Below are 18,204 nucleotides of genomic sequence, written 5' to 3'. Positions count from 1 at the left end.
ACTTCTTTGGGTTCTGTGAAAGATCACTTGACAATATTCTGCTATGACGGTCATTCAAGACATCACGCATCGCTCTTTTGACAGCCAAACATTTCATTCAGCATCTCTCTATCCATAGCCCTACACTTTCTTTTACACCTATTATGCAGGAGTCTCTTAGCTTAGAAGTTTCTTTACAGTGAATGCGTACCACTGGGGTTCCCTCCTGTTATTGACAGTTCTACTGGGTATATATCTGTCCACTGCATGGTCAATTTTTCTCTTAAACTTGGGCCAGAGTTCCTCTACATGTGGCACTTATCAATGTTCGAAGTTTCACAATATATCACAATACAAACGGGTATTGGCACAATCAATGAAAGATTACATGTAAACGACAGGAGCAGTAAAATATTCGAGTCTAGAACTTCAAATCAGCACACAAGGTTGCACACGTGTTCTCACACAAAGAAAACTACCTAAGTTGGCTTTTAGATATAAATCAACATGCATATTGCATGGATTTTTCATTAAGGTGATTCTGTACACATGTCTACACTGGTGTGCTTAATAGGAACACTGAAGAGTGAATTTATGAAAATGGCAAAAAAAAGTAGTTGTCCCTGTTTTTTGAGTCCCATCATGAATTTCATATCATTATCATTGATAGAGTTGTGAATGTTTTAGAAACTCTAAGTTTTTACACTCCCTATGGCCACACCACAAACGTGTCCTTTATGTAATGACATAAACATGCTGTTTTCAATTTGCCCGATTCTAGAGCCTTTGCCTCAATTTTTGTTTACTTATGTGCTCCCTCATGTTAACATCACAAATGTTAATTCTGACCACTCATAATCAGTTTAAAAAGAAAGCATTTTTTTTAAACAGACACGGGTGTTTAACAGCTGAAGTACAGATGACAAAAAAGTGAAAAACTACATTGTCAGACATTACCTTGCTTCAGATGTTCTTTAGAGCTCATTATGAAAAAGCCTTTAGGTGTTATATACTAAATAATTGTATAACAAGAAAGAGCAATACACAAAGGGAAAGACTGTATTGTTAGCTTACCTGTTTTTCATCTGTAAGCTTGTCAGCAGCAAGTCTGAAGTAATCTGCTCGTGTAATTGGAAACCCGAGCAGCATCTCAAGTAGTTTATTTCTCAGATCTGGATCCACTTCAAGAAACTTGTCAATGACAGTTGTTAATTTTCTTGCAAGAGAATACCATGTGAAGTACACAGTGAGAGCTTTTGTCTCATCACATTCATATGAGCAAACTTCAAGGCGCCTCATTATGCCAAGGGCAAGATCCAGGGGACACTCTGACGAAAAACCGCACTCTACCAAAACTTCCATCATTCTTTGAAACCTAAATAGAAAGACGAAAATGTAATACAACATATTTTTGCTTGTAGTAGGATGCATTGTATGGCAAACTGCTGAACTGAGCAGAAATATAAAGTGTGAGCTACAAATAGTTGTGTTCAGAAACTGTCATTGATATGCTTCATCACTTCACTTCACTTCACTTCAGCAGCGTTGATATGTTATTCCAACAGGGATGATTCTGAGTGCCACAGGTGTTAAATGATTGTCTTCTGTCCCCCTCACACCATGACTCCAATCATGTGATCTTCATTTACACTGGCCTTTCCACCTATAGCTCCCTTCCATTTCTCAACTAGCTACTTTCCTCCGCCCCTTTCACATTTACATTTTCTCTTCTACATCCTTTCATTGAGATCAACTTATTTACTATGTTTCCTGCATTACAACCTGATATCTTTAGAGTTCACCCCTCACCTAACAAATAGCAGCATCTCATAACTACTATGTAATTTGAATCTCCTGCTTTGTTGCTTCTAACCCCTACATGAATCAACTGAAAATAGTGCTATTAGCCATACTACAGTACCTGGCTCCACCAAATGTTTCTCAGCCCTGGTTGACAAGTTCATTCAATCCACCACATAAAGCTTTCCATCCTACACGAACAGCACTAATCACTTCTTGGAATGCTGCAAATCCAACCACACTTCTCTCTAGCCTGTAAGCGACACCCCCCCCCCCCCCCCCGCACTATTAATGTGACCTCACTATAAACAAATATCCCACATGTACGTGGCTTCTTAGCACCATAAAACAAACACTCCCCACAGCCACCTGAAAGTCTTCCTTAAACCTCATTTAAACAATGGAAAATCCAGGACAGAATAATGACAATATTAAGAAGAGGATAGATTGCTACTCACCATACCTAGAAAATATTGATCTGCAGACTGCCACAACAAAAAGACAGCTATACATTTGAGTTTTAAGCCACAAAGCTTTCTTCTGAAGTAGATGACGCGACTATTCAAACAAATTTCGGGCTTGCAGCCGGTCGTCGTTCAATACTTCGCACGATATTTCAACTGGGCACCTGCCAGTCATCTTCAGGTGAGCCGTCGCAGAATGGCGAAAAAGTCCTCCGTTCCGCAGTATATAGCGTACTGTAACTATTCTGCGCATGCGTCGAAAACTTCATAGTTGAACCACACTGCCCGCCGGCAGCGCCCTCGCTGGTGGAATAGCGGAACTCAGTCGCCCTCTGCGTTGCTGTTTGCCACGGCCATTGACGCACTCTGTCATCTTCGATTTGAGCAAATCGTGGAGATGATGGGATTCCATGCACTGTCCAGCTGGTAGCCGCTGTCACGGTTTAACAGATTTTCCGCCAGTCGTATTTATTAATGAATCCACAGAAATACGACTGGCGGAAAATCTGTTAAACCGTGACAGCGGCTACCAGCTGGACAGTGCATGGAATCCCACCATCTCCACGATTTGCTCAAATCGAAGACGACAGAGTGCGTCAACGGCCGTGTCAAACAGCAACGTAGAGGGCGACTGAGTTCCACTATTCCACCAGCGAGAGCGCTGCCGGCGGGCAGTGTGGGTCAACTACCAAGTTTTCGACGCATGCACAGAATAGTTACAGTACGCTATATATTGCGGAACAGAGGACTTTTCGCCAGTCTGCAACGGCTCACCTGAAGATGACTGGCAGGTGCCCAGTTGAAATATCGTGCGAAGTATTGAACGACGACCGGCTGTAAGCCCGAAATTTGTTTGAACAGTCAATTCGCTGGGAAAATTTTAAAATTCACATTAGATAACGCGACACTCGCGCAAACGCGACACTCGCGCACATGACTGTCTGTGGTCATTGAGGCTAGAGTGTGAGCAACTGCACCTGATGGGAGAAGCAATCTGCGGGTGATAGAGGTAAGGAGGAGGCTGGACTGGGGAGGGAGGAGAAGGGATCGCAGGGTAGGGGTGTAGGAGGCTGTAGTGTTGCTTGTGATAAAGCGCAGTGACATAGTGTGGGTAGGGTAGGGATGCTAGGTGCAGTTGAGAGGTTTGAGGATGGGTGGAGTGTTAAAGAGGAGAAGCAGAAGAGTGGAAAAAGACTAGCGAGTGCGCTGGTGGTAAAGAAGGCCGTGTAGTGCTGGAGTGGGAGCAGGGAATGTCCTGACTTCACATAACAGCCCTGTCCTTTGCCCATCAACATCCCTACAATTTCCCACAAGCAGCACTACGCCCTCCTGACACCTACCTTGCTACCCCTTACCCTCTCTGACCCAGCCTCCTCCTTACCCCCACCAACCAAGCATTGCTTCTCCCATCCTGTGCAGTTGCTCTAGTCTGGCCTCAGTGGCCACAGACTGTGGTGTGCGAGTTGTGGTTGCGTGAATGTATGTGTGTTTTCTATTTTAGAACAAGGCCTTTTGGCCGAAAGTTCAAATATGTAGAAGTCTTTTTGTTGTGCCTGTCTGCGACTCAAAATCTCCTCTATATGGTAGCAGTCTACACTTTTCATAATATGTTGTTAAACCAGATTTATTGTCATGACAGTTTTATCCATGCCCAAAAATGCATTAAAAGATTCATGTTGCAGGCCATAAGATATTCTATTGAAGTGACCAATACCACATATTACTATATAACCTGTTCCATCAATGTCTCACAATGCAAATATTGAACATCATAGAATCGTTAATTTATTAGTAATCTTCATTCATAAATTTGATACCAATGCATGCAATACAACGTAATTGTTGCAGCAGACACACTGATCAGTCAGAACATTTATGTCCCTCAACCTACTATCATGTCCATGTGATAGCAGCGTCACCTGACGAGGAATGACTGCTAGTCACACACATGATGCATGTATTAGGTCTACAACCTTGCTTCCGCAGTTTTGCAACAGACTGCAGTAGTGGCAAGTGGGGTTCAGGTGGCTGGTCATAGGTGTAATACAATAAGCTTAGGCATCTGTAAACATATGCCATACAAATATTAGTCGATTTGTGATTGCATCATAAGGTTATTCTTGATTAAGTACGTCAACTTATGTACCCGTTTCTCACCATTTGTGGGAAGTTTTAATTTTCTGCTTTAACGTGAAGAAATCTGCAGCTGTGGCTCTTAAAATGCTGGGTAAGACCAATGGTGAGAGAACTATTATTGGAAGAACATGCAGATAATGTTTTCAACGCCTTAAGAATGGTGATTTTGATGTCTAAGACAGGCATGGCGGGGGAAGACAGAACGTTTTCAAAGTTACTGAAACACACAAAGACAGTCACAGGACATCATTATCGAAAGCAATTGATGCCTTCGAGCCCAGCACTGAAACACAAATGGGCACAATACAACGACAGACGTGTAAAGGTAATTTTGCAGCAGGTCAGTGCTGGACTCCATGTCACAAAACCTGTCAAAATATATGTGCAAACGTTGAAATAAGAAGTCCTATCCCTCCCACCGTATTCTCCATACATTGCTCTCTCTGACTACCACCGTTTTTGATCAGTGGCATACAATCTGGCTGACCAGCACTTCCAATCATACGAACAAGTGCAAAATTGAATCAATTCATGGATCCCCACAAAAGATGCCCAGTTCTTCCGCCATGGGATTCGTATGCTATCCGAAAGATGGGAGAATGTAGTGGCCAGCAATGGCAATACTATGAATCATAATTTTTTTGTCTGTTTTTCATAATAAAGCCCTGAACTTAGAGAAAAAATGGCAGAAGCACAGTTGTAGACCTAGTAGTATCAGGGAGCATGCTCTCCACGGATAGAATGGGGAAGGCATGTGATCTATCAGTCTGACTGGGGGCAGATTGTGACAGCCCACAGGCTTGGCACAAGCATTTAGGAAACTGCACAACTTGCCAGGTGTTCGAAGAATGCTGTGGTGTCTTCAACACAAGGTGAAACCACAGCCAGATGTTGTGGGGTCAGATGGCCGCCCCTTATAACAGATGTCCGACAACGTAGGCTGGGCACACGGGTAAAACAGGACAGGTGGTGAAATGTGGTGGAAGTAACATCAGACTTTAATGCTGGGTAGAATACAATTGCGTCTGAACACACAGTGCACCAAACACTCCTCACAATTGCCTCCACAGCTGGTGACTATGCATGTGCTTATGTTACCACTATGACATTGACAACTACAAATGAAACGGGAACATGACTATTGGCATTGGACATTCGTGCAGTGGCAGAGTGTTGCATGGTCTGGTGAATTCCAATACCTTCCTCATCATACCAGTGGGAGAGCATGAATCCATTGTCTTCCATGGGGAACAGCTCCTTGACACCTGCACTTCAGGAGGGAGACAAGGAGACAAGCTGGCGATGCCTCCACTATGCTATGGGGAACGTTCAAGTGGGTACCCATGGGTCCAGTGGAGCTCGTTCAAGGCACCATGACGGCCAAGGAATATCGTACACTGGTTGCAAACCACGACACCCCTTCACGACAATCATTTCCCAACGGTAGCAGCATTTTTCAACAAGATAATGTCCCGTCTCACAAGGCCGGGAGTGTGATGAAGTGGTTCGAGGAACGCAGTGGCAAGTTCCAACTGGCATGCTGGTCTTCAACTCAAAAGATATGAACCTGATCAAACACATCTGGATTGCTTCCGTGCCGTGATGCGTGGCTGCTGTTGTCGATACCAAAGGTGGACATACTGGCTATCAGGTAGGGAGGCATAATGTTCTGGCTGATCAGTGTATGCAAGTGTTTACTTTGTCAGTTATGTGAGTGCTACTGTTTTTTTTCCATTCACACACAATTCATGACTAAGTTTTTTAAACCAGCCAAACTCATAATGACAATACAAAGAGAATGTTAGAATTCTGATCATAATTTAATTAATTCATTAATCAAAACTGAATAGCGACCTACTGTTAGGACTGTCAATTTTATAAATTTCAGATGTTATTCTTGATTTTTTATTGTTTTGAGCAATCTATCTGATTTCATACTTCAGTATGTACACCACAGTGCAGTTTTATTATCTAATACAAGCAACATACAGTTGCAATCGGCACATTTATAAAAGGGACTAAAACATTATCTTAACATTACAATGGAAATGTAGCAACTTAAGTGTGTGTTATTCTGCCTTTAATGTTTTAATTACAGTGACAATTGTTTCATTCTTTATGATTAATTACTTCTTACTTTCTGTAGTTTATGCAACTTTTAATTTTAAATATCTTTTGCATCGTGACTAAGAAATAAATAAAAAACCTCTGCATATTGGAGGCACTCTTACCACCTCCAGAAGCAATTTGTGTCTTTTTAATGTATGGAATTGAGTTTTAGCATATAATGCAAGAGATACTGAATTTAACTTTTGAAAGGAAAACAAAAATGCAGCAAATGAAACAGGCCACAGATAATACAAATGTTTAAAAAAAAAAAAGATATTGAAATAAAATGCAAAATGGCTAAGCAGGAATGGCTAGAGGGCTTATTTAAGGATTTAGAAGCCTGTTTCACTAGGGAAAAGATAGATATGACCTACAGGAAAATTAAAGAGGCCTTTGGGGAAAAAAGAAGCAGCTGCATGAATACCAAGAGCTCAGAAGAAAACCAGTCCTAAGCAAAGAAGGAAAAGTACAAAGGTGGAATGAGAATATAGAGCATCTGTACAAGGGATAGGAACTTGAAAGACACATTACAAAATGGGGAGTGAGCATAGATGAAGAAGAGTTGGGAAATACAATACTGTGAGAAGAATACGACAGAACTCTGAAAGATGTGAGTCAAATCAAGGCCCCAGGAGTAGGTGGTATTCCATGGGAACTACTGGTAGCCTTGGAAGAGCCAGCCGTGACAGAACTCTTCAATCTGATGTCTTGTTTTGTTTTATGGTGCAAAAACAACTAGGGTCATATGTGCCCATGTCAGGACTGTAGAACATAAAGACAAAGAGAGGAGTTAGAAAGGACTACACATTAATTACAAATGACAGAAGAGGAGACAGATAAATACAGGTATGTGAAGAAAAGTCTATTAAATACGCCATAGAGAAATGGAGGTCCTGAACTAAAAATTAAATAGCCTTCGCAATATTACTACGACAGATAAAAAGTAAAACGCGGTCAACAGCCTGCGTGTCTTTAGCTAAACACATGGCAAATACAAACGAGAACATAAGGGATTAAAGAAAAAAAGAGTATTCTGTCACGAAATGGCGGACTGTCAACGATTAAGCACAGTGTGTACAAAGAAGTGGGTGAGGACCACTTCACAAATTGTCTAAAAATACAGTACCCAACGTGCAACCTAGCTAGAATGATCTTATGATGAGAGGGCTGAGAGGTCATGCAGGCTGCTGGGAGAGGCTTAATAACCCAGAGCTTGTTCCCGTGAAGGGAAGACTAGTGGTTATGCCAAAGTGACACCACCTGCTGACAGACAGCAACACAGAGATCATCGGAGGGAATGTAAGAATTAATGGGCTCAGGCACGAGGACTGCAGAATTGGCCGCAGTGTCAGCAGCTTTGTTTCCTGTCAGACCTGTGACGAAGCAAGCTGGGATAATTTTAATTCCCCTCTTGTTTTGTCATATGCCTCCTTAAAATTCATATTTTCATTTTGAACTATTTTACATTAACATACGTGAGTATAATCTGTATTTTCATAAAAGAGAAAGACTGGCCCTTAGATTTAAAGAAAATAACACCAGATCTAATTTAGAGCTTAGTTTTATGTATGTAATTGATTTTCTAATTTATTTTGACTATTACTAGTTAGTATCTTTCATTATAGGGGAAAATCAGTAATTGTTTCATAATTTAAATTCTATTGTTGACATATAAACAAGTATAAATTCTGTAATAATTGTAAACATTTGGAAGACAAAGTACTAGTAATCTTAAAGTATCTATTTAGCAATATTCAAAAACATGTTAGCAAAACCAGACCTTCATTAATCCATAGTAATTAACATTTTTGTCAAAATTATTGTTTATGTAACTATATTTGTTAATTTCATGATTTAAACAAATAATTTGGCATAATCCTCGTAGTAGAAGAAACTGCTAAAAAGAAGCAATTTATCGATGTATTCAGTTAATTTAATGAGTTATGTTTTAAATGTAATTTCTGTAAATCAAACTTCAAACAGTGTGTAGTTTCAGTACCGATTAATGTGATGATATATAAAGTCCCAGTTTTTGGTCACGAGACAGTCAATCCACGGCCGAGTTTCAGACGAGTAACCTGTGCTGGTTAGAACAACAACGCTGTTTCAATTTAACTGTGGAATAAGTGTTAAACAATTAGGCCGTGTGTATAACCCAATGACAGTGACTGCTCCATATGTGCCTGATTATTCTTCAAGAACTGTGGACTTTATGGTTATGTTTTTACTGCTCATAGATATTCAACAATAAACTATTGTAGCAGTATGTGGAGTTTCACCTGCAAACTATTAATGAGGCTTATCGCAAGTTAAACAATAATGAACTGGCTAAAATGTGTATTATTGGGAGGGGGGGGGGGGGGGGGGGTTGTCAACAGTGAAATTAAAGTACTATGAAACACAACTGTGCACCTGTCGGGTACACAATTTGCAGTAGTCAGTGTCTGAATCCACAACCCATTTCTTCAGCCAGTGTAGCAACGCAGTATGTCAACACCGAGGACAACAATCATCAAATGAATAAATATTAAAAGCAGGTGGAACTGCCACAGACCGATGTGACCAGGAACCCACAAACACTACAGTGGCTCCATCAAGAGTGAGCAACTGACAGCTTTCCTGGACCTATTGCACTAAGGGACAGATGGTGCACAGCACACAGAGGTTTTGAAGGGTACTGAGGAAGTCAGAGCAGATGACGCGATTGAAAATCCTGTGTCGCCAGATGTATTGCGTGGGGCAAAAAGTTCTGCTGTAAATACTGAGCAGTGTTCCAGAAGCCAATACGGAAAAATGTAGGTGTCAATGACGAAGGCACACCTGACACCATAGTCAGTCCAAGAGCCATCAGTGTACACAGAAGTATTGTCGCAAAGTTCTGTGCAAAGGTCGTTAAACTGAAGGCGATGGAGCAAGGTCGCAGTAGTGTCCTTAGAAAGTGAGTGAAGGCCAAGGTGAACACGGGCAGCACGAAGCCACCAGGAAAGTGGCAGGTAGTGTGAAGTAACACTGCCAGAGTAAGAGCCGAAAGCGAACTCCAGGAGGCAACAGACAAGAGTGACACGCCCCATACTGGCAACCAAAGGAGTAATTGAAGGAGGAGACATAGGACAGGTGGCTACACATACCAGACAAATGACATCATATCTGCTGAGGAGAAAGTCGTGGCTGTAGGACAGCGGTAGTTTGTCAGCTTCTGTCTATAGACTCTCAACTGGGATAGTTAAAAGACACCAGTGGCCAAACGGATGCCACTCGGGTGGATAGTATTAAGATGCCGTAAGAGAGACCGACGTGCAGGTGTTTAAACGAAACACCCATAGTCTAGTTTCGAACGGACAAGGGACCAGTACAAACAGAGGAGGGTGGTACAATCTGCTCTCCAGGAAGTACCACTGTAGGCACATAGGACATTGAGGGACCGTGTAAAGCAGGCTGCCAGGTAAGACAGGTGGGAGAACCAAGAAACATTCCGCCACACACTGTCAGGTGGCTTGCGGAGAATTGATGTAGATGTAGATGAAAGAGCACGAGGCCCAGGAATTACATAGTTTCAACAAACAGTTCAGCAACAGGCCCAAGATGCAAAGACAGTGAAGAAACCAACTGTGCCACCACAAATTCACAAATGGTTCTGTCAGTGGGAAAACGAAAGCCATTGTCGATGCTCTGTGAGTGAAGGTGATCAGACACATCGCTGAAGATGCTGCTCCATGAGAAGTCCATGAACTTCAATAGATGGTAAAATTGTCAACAAAAAGGTAGCTGGAGATGCCTGGCAGGAGACAGGCCATGATAGGCTTAATGGCAATAGCAAAGAGGACGATGCTCAGGACAGAACCGTAAGGCACACTGTTTTCCTGGATAAAGGTGTGCGATAATGCAGAACCAACACATACCTTGAAAACTCAGCCTTTTAATAATTCCTGAAGGAAATGGGGCAGGCAGCCACAGAAGCCCCACATGTAGAGAGATCTGACGATACCAGTCCTAGGCTATCTCCAAATCGAAAAACATGGTCACAGTCTGGGATTTCCGCAGAAAACCATTCATGACGTAAGTGGATGAAGTGACGATTTGGTCAACTTCAGAACGGCACACTCGAAACCCACACTATGCAGTGATTAGTAAATTGTGAGACTCAAGCCACCATACCAGCTGAATATGAATCATATGGTCCATCATCACCGTGCAAACACAGCTGGTTATAGAAACAGGGCGGTAGCTACATGGAAGATGTTCGTCCTTACCGGGCTTAGATATAGGTATGACAGTGGTTTCACACCGGCATTTCGGAAATGATGCAGAAATTGCATGCCCACAAGAAAAAGGTGCTGCAACATCTGAATGAGAAACTTTGTCTGGGCATGGGGTGGAGGATCAGGATGTATTGCAAGCATGATCTAGGTCCCTCATAGTAAAGGCAGCATCGAAGCACTCACGATTCTGAGAAGAGAAGGGTATCGCCCAAGCTGCCTCTGCTCATTTCCGATGGAGGAAGGCAGAGGGATAATGGGAGGAGCTTGAAGTGTACGCAAAACGATGGCCCAAGGTGTTGGAGATAGCAAAAGGGTTCATTATCACATTGTCTGCTACAGTCAGGCCAGAAATTGGGGAATGGATCTTGGTCCTAGAGAGCTGTCAGATGTTGGCACACACGGTGCAAGAGGGCATTGAACTGATAAGAGAACTAGTGAATGAAATCCACCCAGCTTTTTTGCTATCCTGAAGAATGCGACGAGCTTGTGCATGCAACTTTTTATAATGAATGCAGTTCGCCATTGTAGGATGACAGTTAAAAAAGCAGAGAGCGTGTCTCCGCACGTGAACTGTGTCGCGGCATGCCTCAGTCCACCAAGGGACCGGGACACAGCGTGGTAAAGAAGTGTGAGGAATGGAACATTCTGCGGCAGTAAGGATAATGGTTGTAAGATATTCTACCAAGTCATCACAACAGTGGAAATGTTGTTTGTCAAAGGTTGCCAGGGAGAAGTAAAGCCTCCAGTTGGCCTTAGAAAGCTGCCATATGGGTGTGTGCAAATAGCTGGGGTAGGAGTCAGCAATCACATGGCACATGGGAAATGGTCACTCGAGTATGTCTCAGACAGAATGGACCACTAGAGACGATGGGCAAGCTGGGCAGTGCAAAAGGATAGATCCAATGGGAACAAGTGCGCAAGGAGCCTGAAAGGAAAGTGGAGAAGATTAAGGTCAGACAATAGCGCACCTCTCTGACAGGTTCTGGGAGAACCTCCAAGGGGATGGTGGGCATTAAAATCACCCAGCAGCAGAAATGGGTGAGGTAGCTACACAATAAGCTGAATGAAAATCTGCCCTGGTGCCATCGAATGACTGTGTGGCCACGTCCTTCATGTTTCTAACCAGCCAATAACCTGCTAGCGACCTAGTAAGGTACTTTTTCCTTTACCCGATCTCCTGGACAGAGATATACGGAACAATGCCGAGAGGTGGCGGCAAGGTCGCCATTGCAGTTGATACAGCGGGGAGGAGGCGGCGGACAATCACCCTCATGCGCATTCCTACCACATGTTACACAACTTCATATCCTGCTTTGATCTTGGACGGAAGCACCACTCTACCAAAGGTGAGAAAGAGTGTGCATGGGCACTAAGGGTGCATCTACCCTTCCCTCACCCAATGGATGGTAATGACACCCTGATCTGAGAGGTATGTTTGGATTTCTGCCTCAGTCAGACCATCGAGCAACCTAGTGTAAATAACACCACGGGTAAAATTCACAGTTCTACAGGCCTCAACACAAACAGGATAGCCGTGGAAAAAAGAAGCAGCAGCAAGCAACAGTTGTGCTTGAGAATCAGAAGTAGTCTCCAAATGCAAGGTGCCACTGTGTAAATGAGAGCCAGATTTAACAAGGCTGGCTATTGCATCAACACCTTTCTGAATTAGAAACAGATTTGTCATTGAAAAGGACTAACCGTTTTCAGTACGTGAAACCACGAAGAACCGTGGTGCAGCTGGGATGGTCTTTGAATCTAGAGGGTCATTCCATTTACTTTTGGTAGAAGTGGACTGAATGATGATGATTGGCTCATTGTGAGAAAATTCCCCCCGACTGCCAGCATCTCCAACGGCACACTCCTTACAACTGAAGGCCCCCCCCTTCCTCCTCCCCATTCTGAAGGGGCGCACCTGCTTTAAGTGATTGTTCATATGTCAGGTCACACCTCCCGAACATCTGACAGAGGGACCAACTGGCAATTTGGGACGGTAACAGCTGAGGCAATCACCCCTCCCTGGAACTGGCCTGTACCAGGGGGTACGTGCTAAACAGACCTGTCATGGCGGGTCTGGGAATTACGCACTACCCAGTCATCTGTTACACATCAGACGCGTGGGCCGGCCTTCAGGAGCACACAGGGAGGAAGAAGAAAAAGAGGATCCTCAAACTCCGAAGCAGCGGAAGGATAGGACAAGGTGACTGAAGAAAGGAAAGAAAGGAAAAAAGGAACAATAAACAGTGGTGAGTCTATTCTTATGTCAGGTATGGGAAATGCGGAACATTCTAAAGAACACCTCAGACATGTTCCCCAAGGGAGGGGAAAAAAGAACAGCAAGAGGATAGACATGCAGCACTTAAGGGAAAAGATGCTGGAGAGGCTGGGGCACCGTGGTAGCCAAGTATGAACCTACCAGAGAGTGGCAAGCCTATTGGGGGTCCATCTGATGTGTGATGTACGAGACAGGCGAAATACCATCATATTTCAAGAAGAATATAGTAATTCCAATTTCAAAGAAAGCAGCTGCTGACAGGTGAGAAAAGTAATGGAATATCAGTTTAATAAGTCACGATTGGAAAATACCAACACAAATTCTTTACAGATGAATGAAAAAAGTGGTAGAAGCTGACCCTGGGGACGATCAGTTTGGATTCTAGAGGAATGCAGGAATCGGTAAGGCAATAATGACCCTACGACTTATTTTAAAAGATAGGTTAAGTAAAGGTAAACCCTTTTTTATAACATTTGTAGACTTAGAGAAAGCTTTTGATAATGTTGACTCAAATACTCTCCTTGAAATTCTGAAGATAGCAGGGGTAATTACAGGGCATGAAAGGCTATTTTCAACTTGTATAAAACCAGATGGCAGTTGTATGCTTTGAGAGGCATGAAAGGGAAGCAGTGGTTGAGAAGGGAGTGAGGCACAGTTGTAGCCTACCCTGATGTTATTGAATTTGTACACTGAACAAGCAATAAAGTACACCAAAGAAAAATTTGGGGTGGGAATTGAAGTACATGAAATATACTACTGTTGTCAGCAATGGTATACAATTTCAATCCCTTTACTGAAATTTCTTATTTGCAGGTGGGTTTTTTTTTTTTTTTTTTTGCTTCCTCCTGAAAACAATAACAGAGAAGTCCAAACAGTTATTCTCTTTGTCTAACACTTGTCTCCCTTGTATTTAATTTTTAACTTTGTGGCTGTGAGACTTCCACAGTTTCTTCAAAAACAGTTAATGTAACATGGCAAACTCATCTAAGATCACAATATAGGCCACTAAAACTTAATTCTCCTGTCCATTCCCCATTAACAATAGTAATAATTATAAATTTTATGCGACACAACAGATGCCCTGATGTGAAATAGCACAGTGGAATCTCTCCACCTGTTATGTTTTCTGCTTCCATCAACAATTTTTTTTTTTCTACATTTTATTCTATTTTCAATGCAGCTACCTACATGGTACGTGACACTTACATTAAAGTTTCCAATGGTTAACTGAGCTTTCCCACACTTAAATTTGTTATCCACATTATTATTTTAAATAAAATTTATTTATAACTGATTACAGTTAATACTACTGTCCATCATGTATGATATTTGGTGAGCTAATTAGCATATTTGTGTAAAGTGACTTAATCCATTAAAATAATGTTATTTCAGAGTCTCAGTAATATATTTCAGTTTTCACAAAACTAACTTACTGTTCCATATCATTGTATTTCCTAAGGGAGATTTTGTCTCTGTGCTTGTTACAGTACAAACTTTGACACTGTACTTTTGTCACCCTAATTTTTACGAATCCAATGAGACACCTCACTAATTAAGAATTTGCACAAACTTTCATTAATAATTACAAACCCAAAAATGGCTGCCATACTCTTACGTAAGGTATTCCCAATGCACATGCATCATATTGTTCTATAAACTTTTCAAGACAATGAAAGTGGAACACATCGTCTTAGCATAAAGTCCATTCAAGATAGAGAAATCTAACCTAGCTATTTTTCAAAACACGTAAATTCTGATTCAGCAAATATCTTTACATCATCTTTTTAAGACCAACCCCTCCCCAAAATCGACAGTCTGCCCCTTGACATCACATGAGCAACACGTATGCAGTGAAAGTCTCAAGAGCCTAATTGTCATGGTAACAGCTCTGTGAGAATCTGGACTACGAAATAGCAATTGCAACATGTATGTTTAACTAGCCCACATAAAGTCTGATACCTAGAATCAAACATGCAAGATCTATGTAGCGGAAAGTCTGTGACTGGCAAGTAACCACAGAACGCGTACGCAGTTCAATCTTGGGTGCACTACGTAACATGTAATGTCACCGGATAATTCCCATGAGTATAGTTCGTATTTGGAAAGCACACATAAAACAACTAAGTTTAACTGCTCCACGAAACTTGTGCATTGTACATTTCAATCGTGTTGTTGACTCTCTATACGAAAAAAACGTGCACTGTGCATGTTATGATACATTACCACCACGTCCAGTCTTCAATTCAATGTGTTTGCTGAGTGTGTCACTTCACACAGAGGCTGTTACCAAGATTATGTTTGGTGACAGAAGTATGAAGGTACCTGTCTCTGTGCAGCATTCAAAGCTGACCCGGTCATTTCATAACTTACAGTGCTAATAAAGTGGGAGGAGCTACTTAACTGTAAGAAATATGGTATGTATGTCTTTTGCACATTCCTAGAAAACAGTTTCTTGGCTATTTCAGTGAGAGAACGAGCTGTGAGGAAATGAGCATTGAAGGATTGAGACTGAGGACAACGTCGGTAGGGGACCATAGCACCACCTCTCTTCAAGAGTTGATGTAGTATGTCCTCCATTAACACATCTCAATACTACTCTTTTAAACAGACAAAGTGAAATTGAAAAGTACAGAAATAATGATCCTAGCTACCAATTTAATCTAGGCAAAGGTGTCAGCAACAAGGTTCAATCCAATTCCCAAATGCAACAAAGCAAAATAGACCATTAATTCCCAAGAAATATAAAGGTGAATTCTAGTTGTTGGGTATTTCAATGCCACAATTTTGAACAGACATGAGAAATAATGATGATGAATGCAGTTGCTAATAAAGAGCTTGACACACTGATATATCTATCAATATGCGAGGGTTGTTCCTAAAGCAATGCCTCCTATTTTTTTTTGTAGTGACTTTGGATGTCCACGCCAGATGTCGTCAGCGTAGTGCTAATGCTTGAAACTCTCTCTTTCATTTCCACGTGGTTCTGTTGTTCTGAAATAGCTGGCACCAGCAGCAGAAAAATGGCTCTGAGCACTATGGGACTCAACTTCTGAGGTCATTAGTCCCCTAGAACTTAGAACTAGTTAAACCTAACTAACCTAAGGACATCACACACATCCCTGCCCGAGGCAGGATTCGAACCTGCAACCGTAGCGGTCTCGCGGTTCCAGACTGCAGCGCCTAGAACCGCACGGCCACTTCGGCCAGCGCCAGCAGAAGAGTTAAAGACTGGAGTCTGGTATGGACGCACATATAAAACTGCAATGTGTGATTGAATGCCTCAGCGCTGAAGAAATTGCACCGACTGAAATCCATCGATGCTTGCTAAAGGTGTATGGAGGCTATAAAATAGATGTGAGCAAAGTGAGGCGATGGGTGTGGCATTTTCAAGGTGGTGAAAAGTGTGCGCCTGACAAGCCACACTCATTCAACCCTCCACAGCTGTCACCCCTTGCAATGAAGAGTGCCATGATCAACTCATCCATTCTGTTCAGTGGATAACAACCAGAAAGTTGTGTGCAAAACTGACTGTCAGCTGTAATGTCTCGGAAACAACATTGGCATAGCTTCGTTATCACAAACTCTATGCGAGATGGGTCCTGCGTATGCCCACAGAAGAACAAAAAACTCACGAAATGGAAATTTGCTGGGACCTGCTGGACCAATATGAAGCTGAAGGTGACAGTTTTCTGAACAGCATCGTCACCGGAGATGAGGCGTGGTGTGGTGCTATGAGCTGGAATCCAAAAAGACAGTCCATGGAATGGTGACGCGAATTCTCCTCCGAAGAAGAGATCCAAGATACAGCCGTCTGCTGGCAAAATGGTGTACAGTGTCTTCTGGGATAGCCACAGTGTGGTTATTTTGGATGCCCTGGAGCCTTAAGAAACTGTCAATTCAGCAAAGATGACACTGACTAAGCTGAAAACTTGAATTTCCAGAGTGAGGCCAGAGAAAGAGACCAACTTTCACCAGCAACATGATAATGCCAGATCCGACACCAGTTTTGCGACCACCCAACTCATTGCAAAATAGACGTCTTACCGCATCCACCGTATGGTCCCGATTTAGCGTCTTCAGACTTCCATCTCTTTGGGTCTCTGAAAGGTGGACTACGTGGCGAATGTTTTCGAGACTCGGATGCTGTTGGCAAGACTATAGGGGAGTGGTTTTAGCCTCAGCTGATTCAGATTTTTACAAGTGCGCCATGCAGGCTCTGGTTCGTCATTGGCAAAAGTGCATAACAGAAGTGGTGACAATGTGGAAAAATGACACACTGTATCTGAAATATTGCTCTATTTAGCTGTGCTGTTGTGATATATGTACCTCCTGTAGTTTCCATGAATAAATACAGAAGGTTTTTCTTCCGTATGGACCCTCGTATTATTTATATGGATTTATATTGGTCTTTGTGCTGTGTCACATGCAATATCTAAAGTAGTTGTTCACATGACAGTGTGTTGAACCAACAGGAACAATTATGATTATCGTTAAGTTCTTATTCAAATTAAAATTACGTAATTACTCCATATATTAAAAATTTTCATGTTTAACGTTATTTTATTATGGAGTATCCTGCCAGTTCTTGGAGGAACATAGATACATTGATAATTTGAACACAACATATTAATGTTCCACAAAAATATTAGTTCATTTTAAACTAGCAGCCAGTTATTATTCCTCTCACCATTACATAATAAGTTTGTTATAACTGTTGCACATCTTTCCCCTCCCTTTATTTGGTCTGTTCATCACATTCACCAGTTTGTCCATATGGCAGAGCAGCCAGTGCCATTACTCACTTGTAGAACTTTCTGTTTTATACACTCACAGTTTTAATATTTGAATATACTGTAATGTAAGATTAATTTGCTTCACTGGTTCACGGGTGCCGCGTTGGATAATGTTGTGGAAGCTCCACAATATTTTAACAAGACAGCTGCTCATCATCTTCAGGTGCTTACTGACGTGTTGCCGCAATCACTCGCCAATATATATGCTAATTCGATAGAAAAGCGCATGCCCAAGGGGTGGGGCTATAATGTCATCATAGACAAATCATAGAGCATGGTGACATCCAGTGCCCTGTCAGAGAAACAGGCCACGGTCTTCGCATTCGCGACGTGGGAAGAGTGCGGCTGCAACTAGTGGCCCAGAGAGCGCACGCAAGTATACTTTCGGCACC

At 42.2% G+C, this 18,204-nt stretch overlaps 1 protein-coding gene across 1 annotated transcript in view; it reads right to left on the bottom strand.

The window, feature by feature from the left end:
• The window catches only part of LOC124789161, a 189,944-nt gene that overhangs the window by 138,615 nt on the left and 33,125 nt on the right, over nucleotides 1-18,204 (bottom strand). Inside the window, exon 5 of the mRNA XM_047256456.1 lies at nucleotides 1,054-1,354. Within this exon, the coding sequence (XP_047112412.1) occupies nucleotides 1,054-1,354 (301 nt within the window). The remainder of the gene's footprint in view (nucleotides 1-1,053; nucleotides 1,355-18,204) is intronic.

The sequence above is a fragment of the Schistocerca piceifrons genome, chromosome 3, assembly GCF_021461385.2.
Source record: "Schistocerca piceifrons isolate TAMUIC-IGC-003096 chromosome 3, iqSchPice1.1, whole genome shotgun sequence".
Taxonomy (NCBI): domain Eukaryota; kingdom Metazoa; phylum Arthropoda; class Insecta; order Orthoptera; family Acrididae; genus Schistocerca; species Schistocerca piceifrons.
Note: the sequence above shows the minus strand (reverse complement) of the source record. Positions and strands in the feature narration are given on the sequence as shown.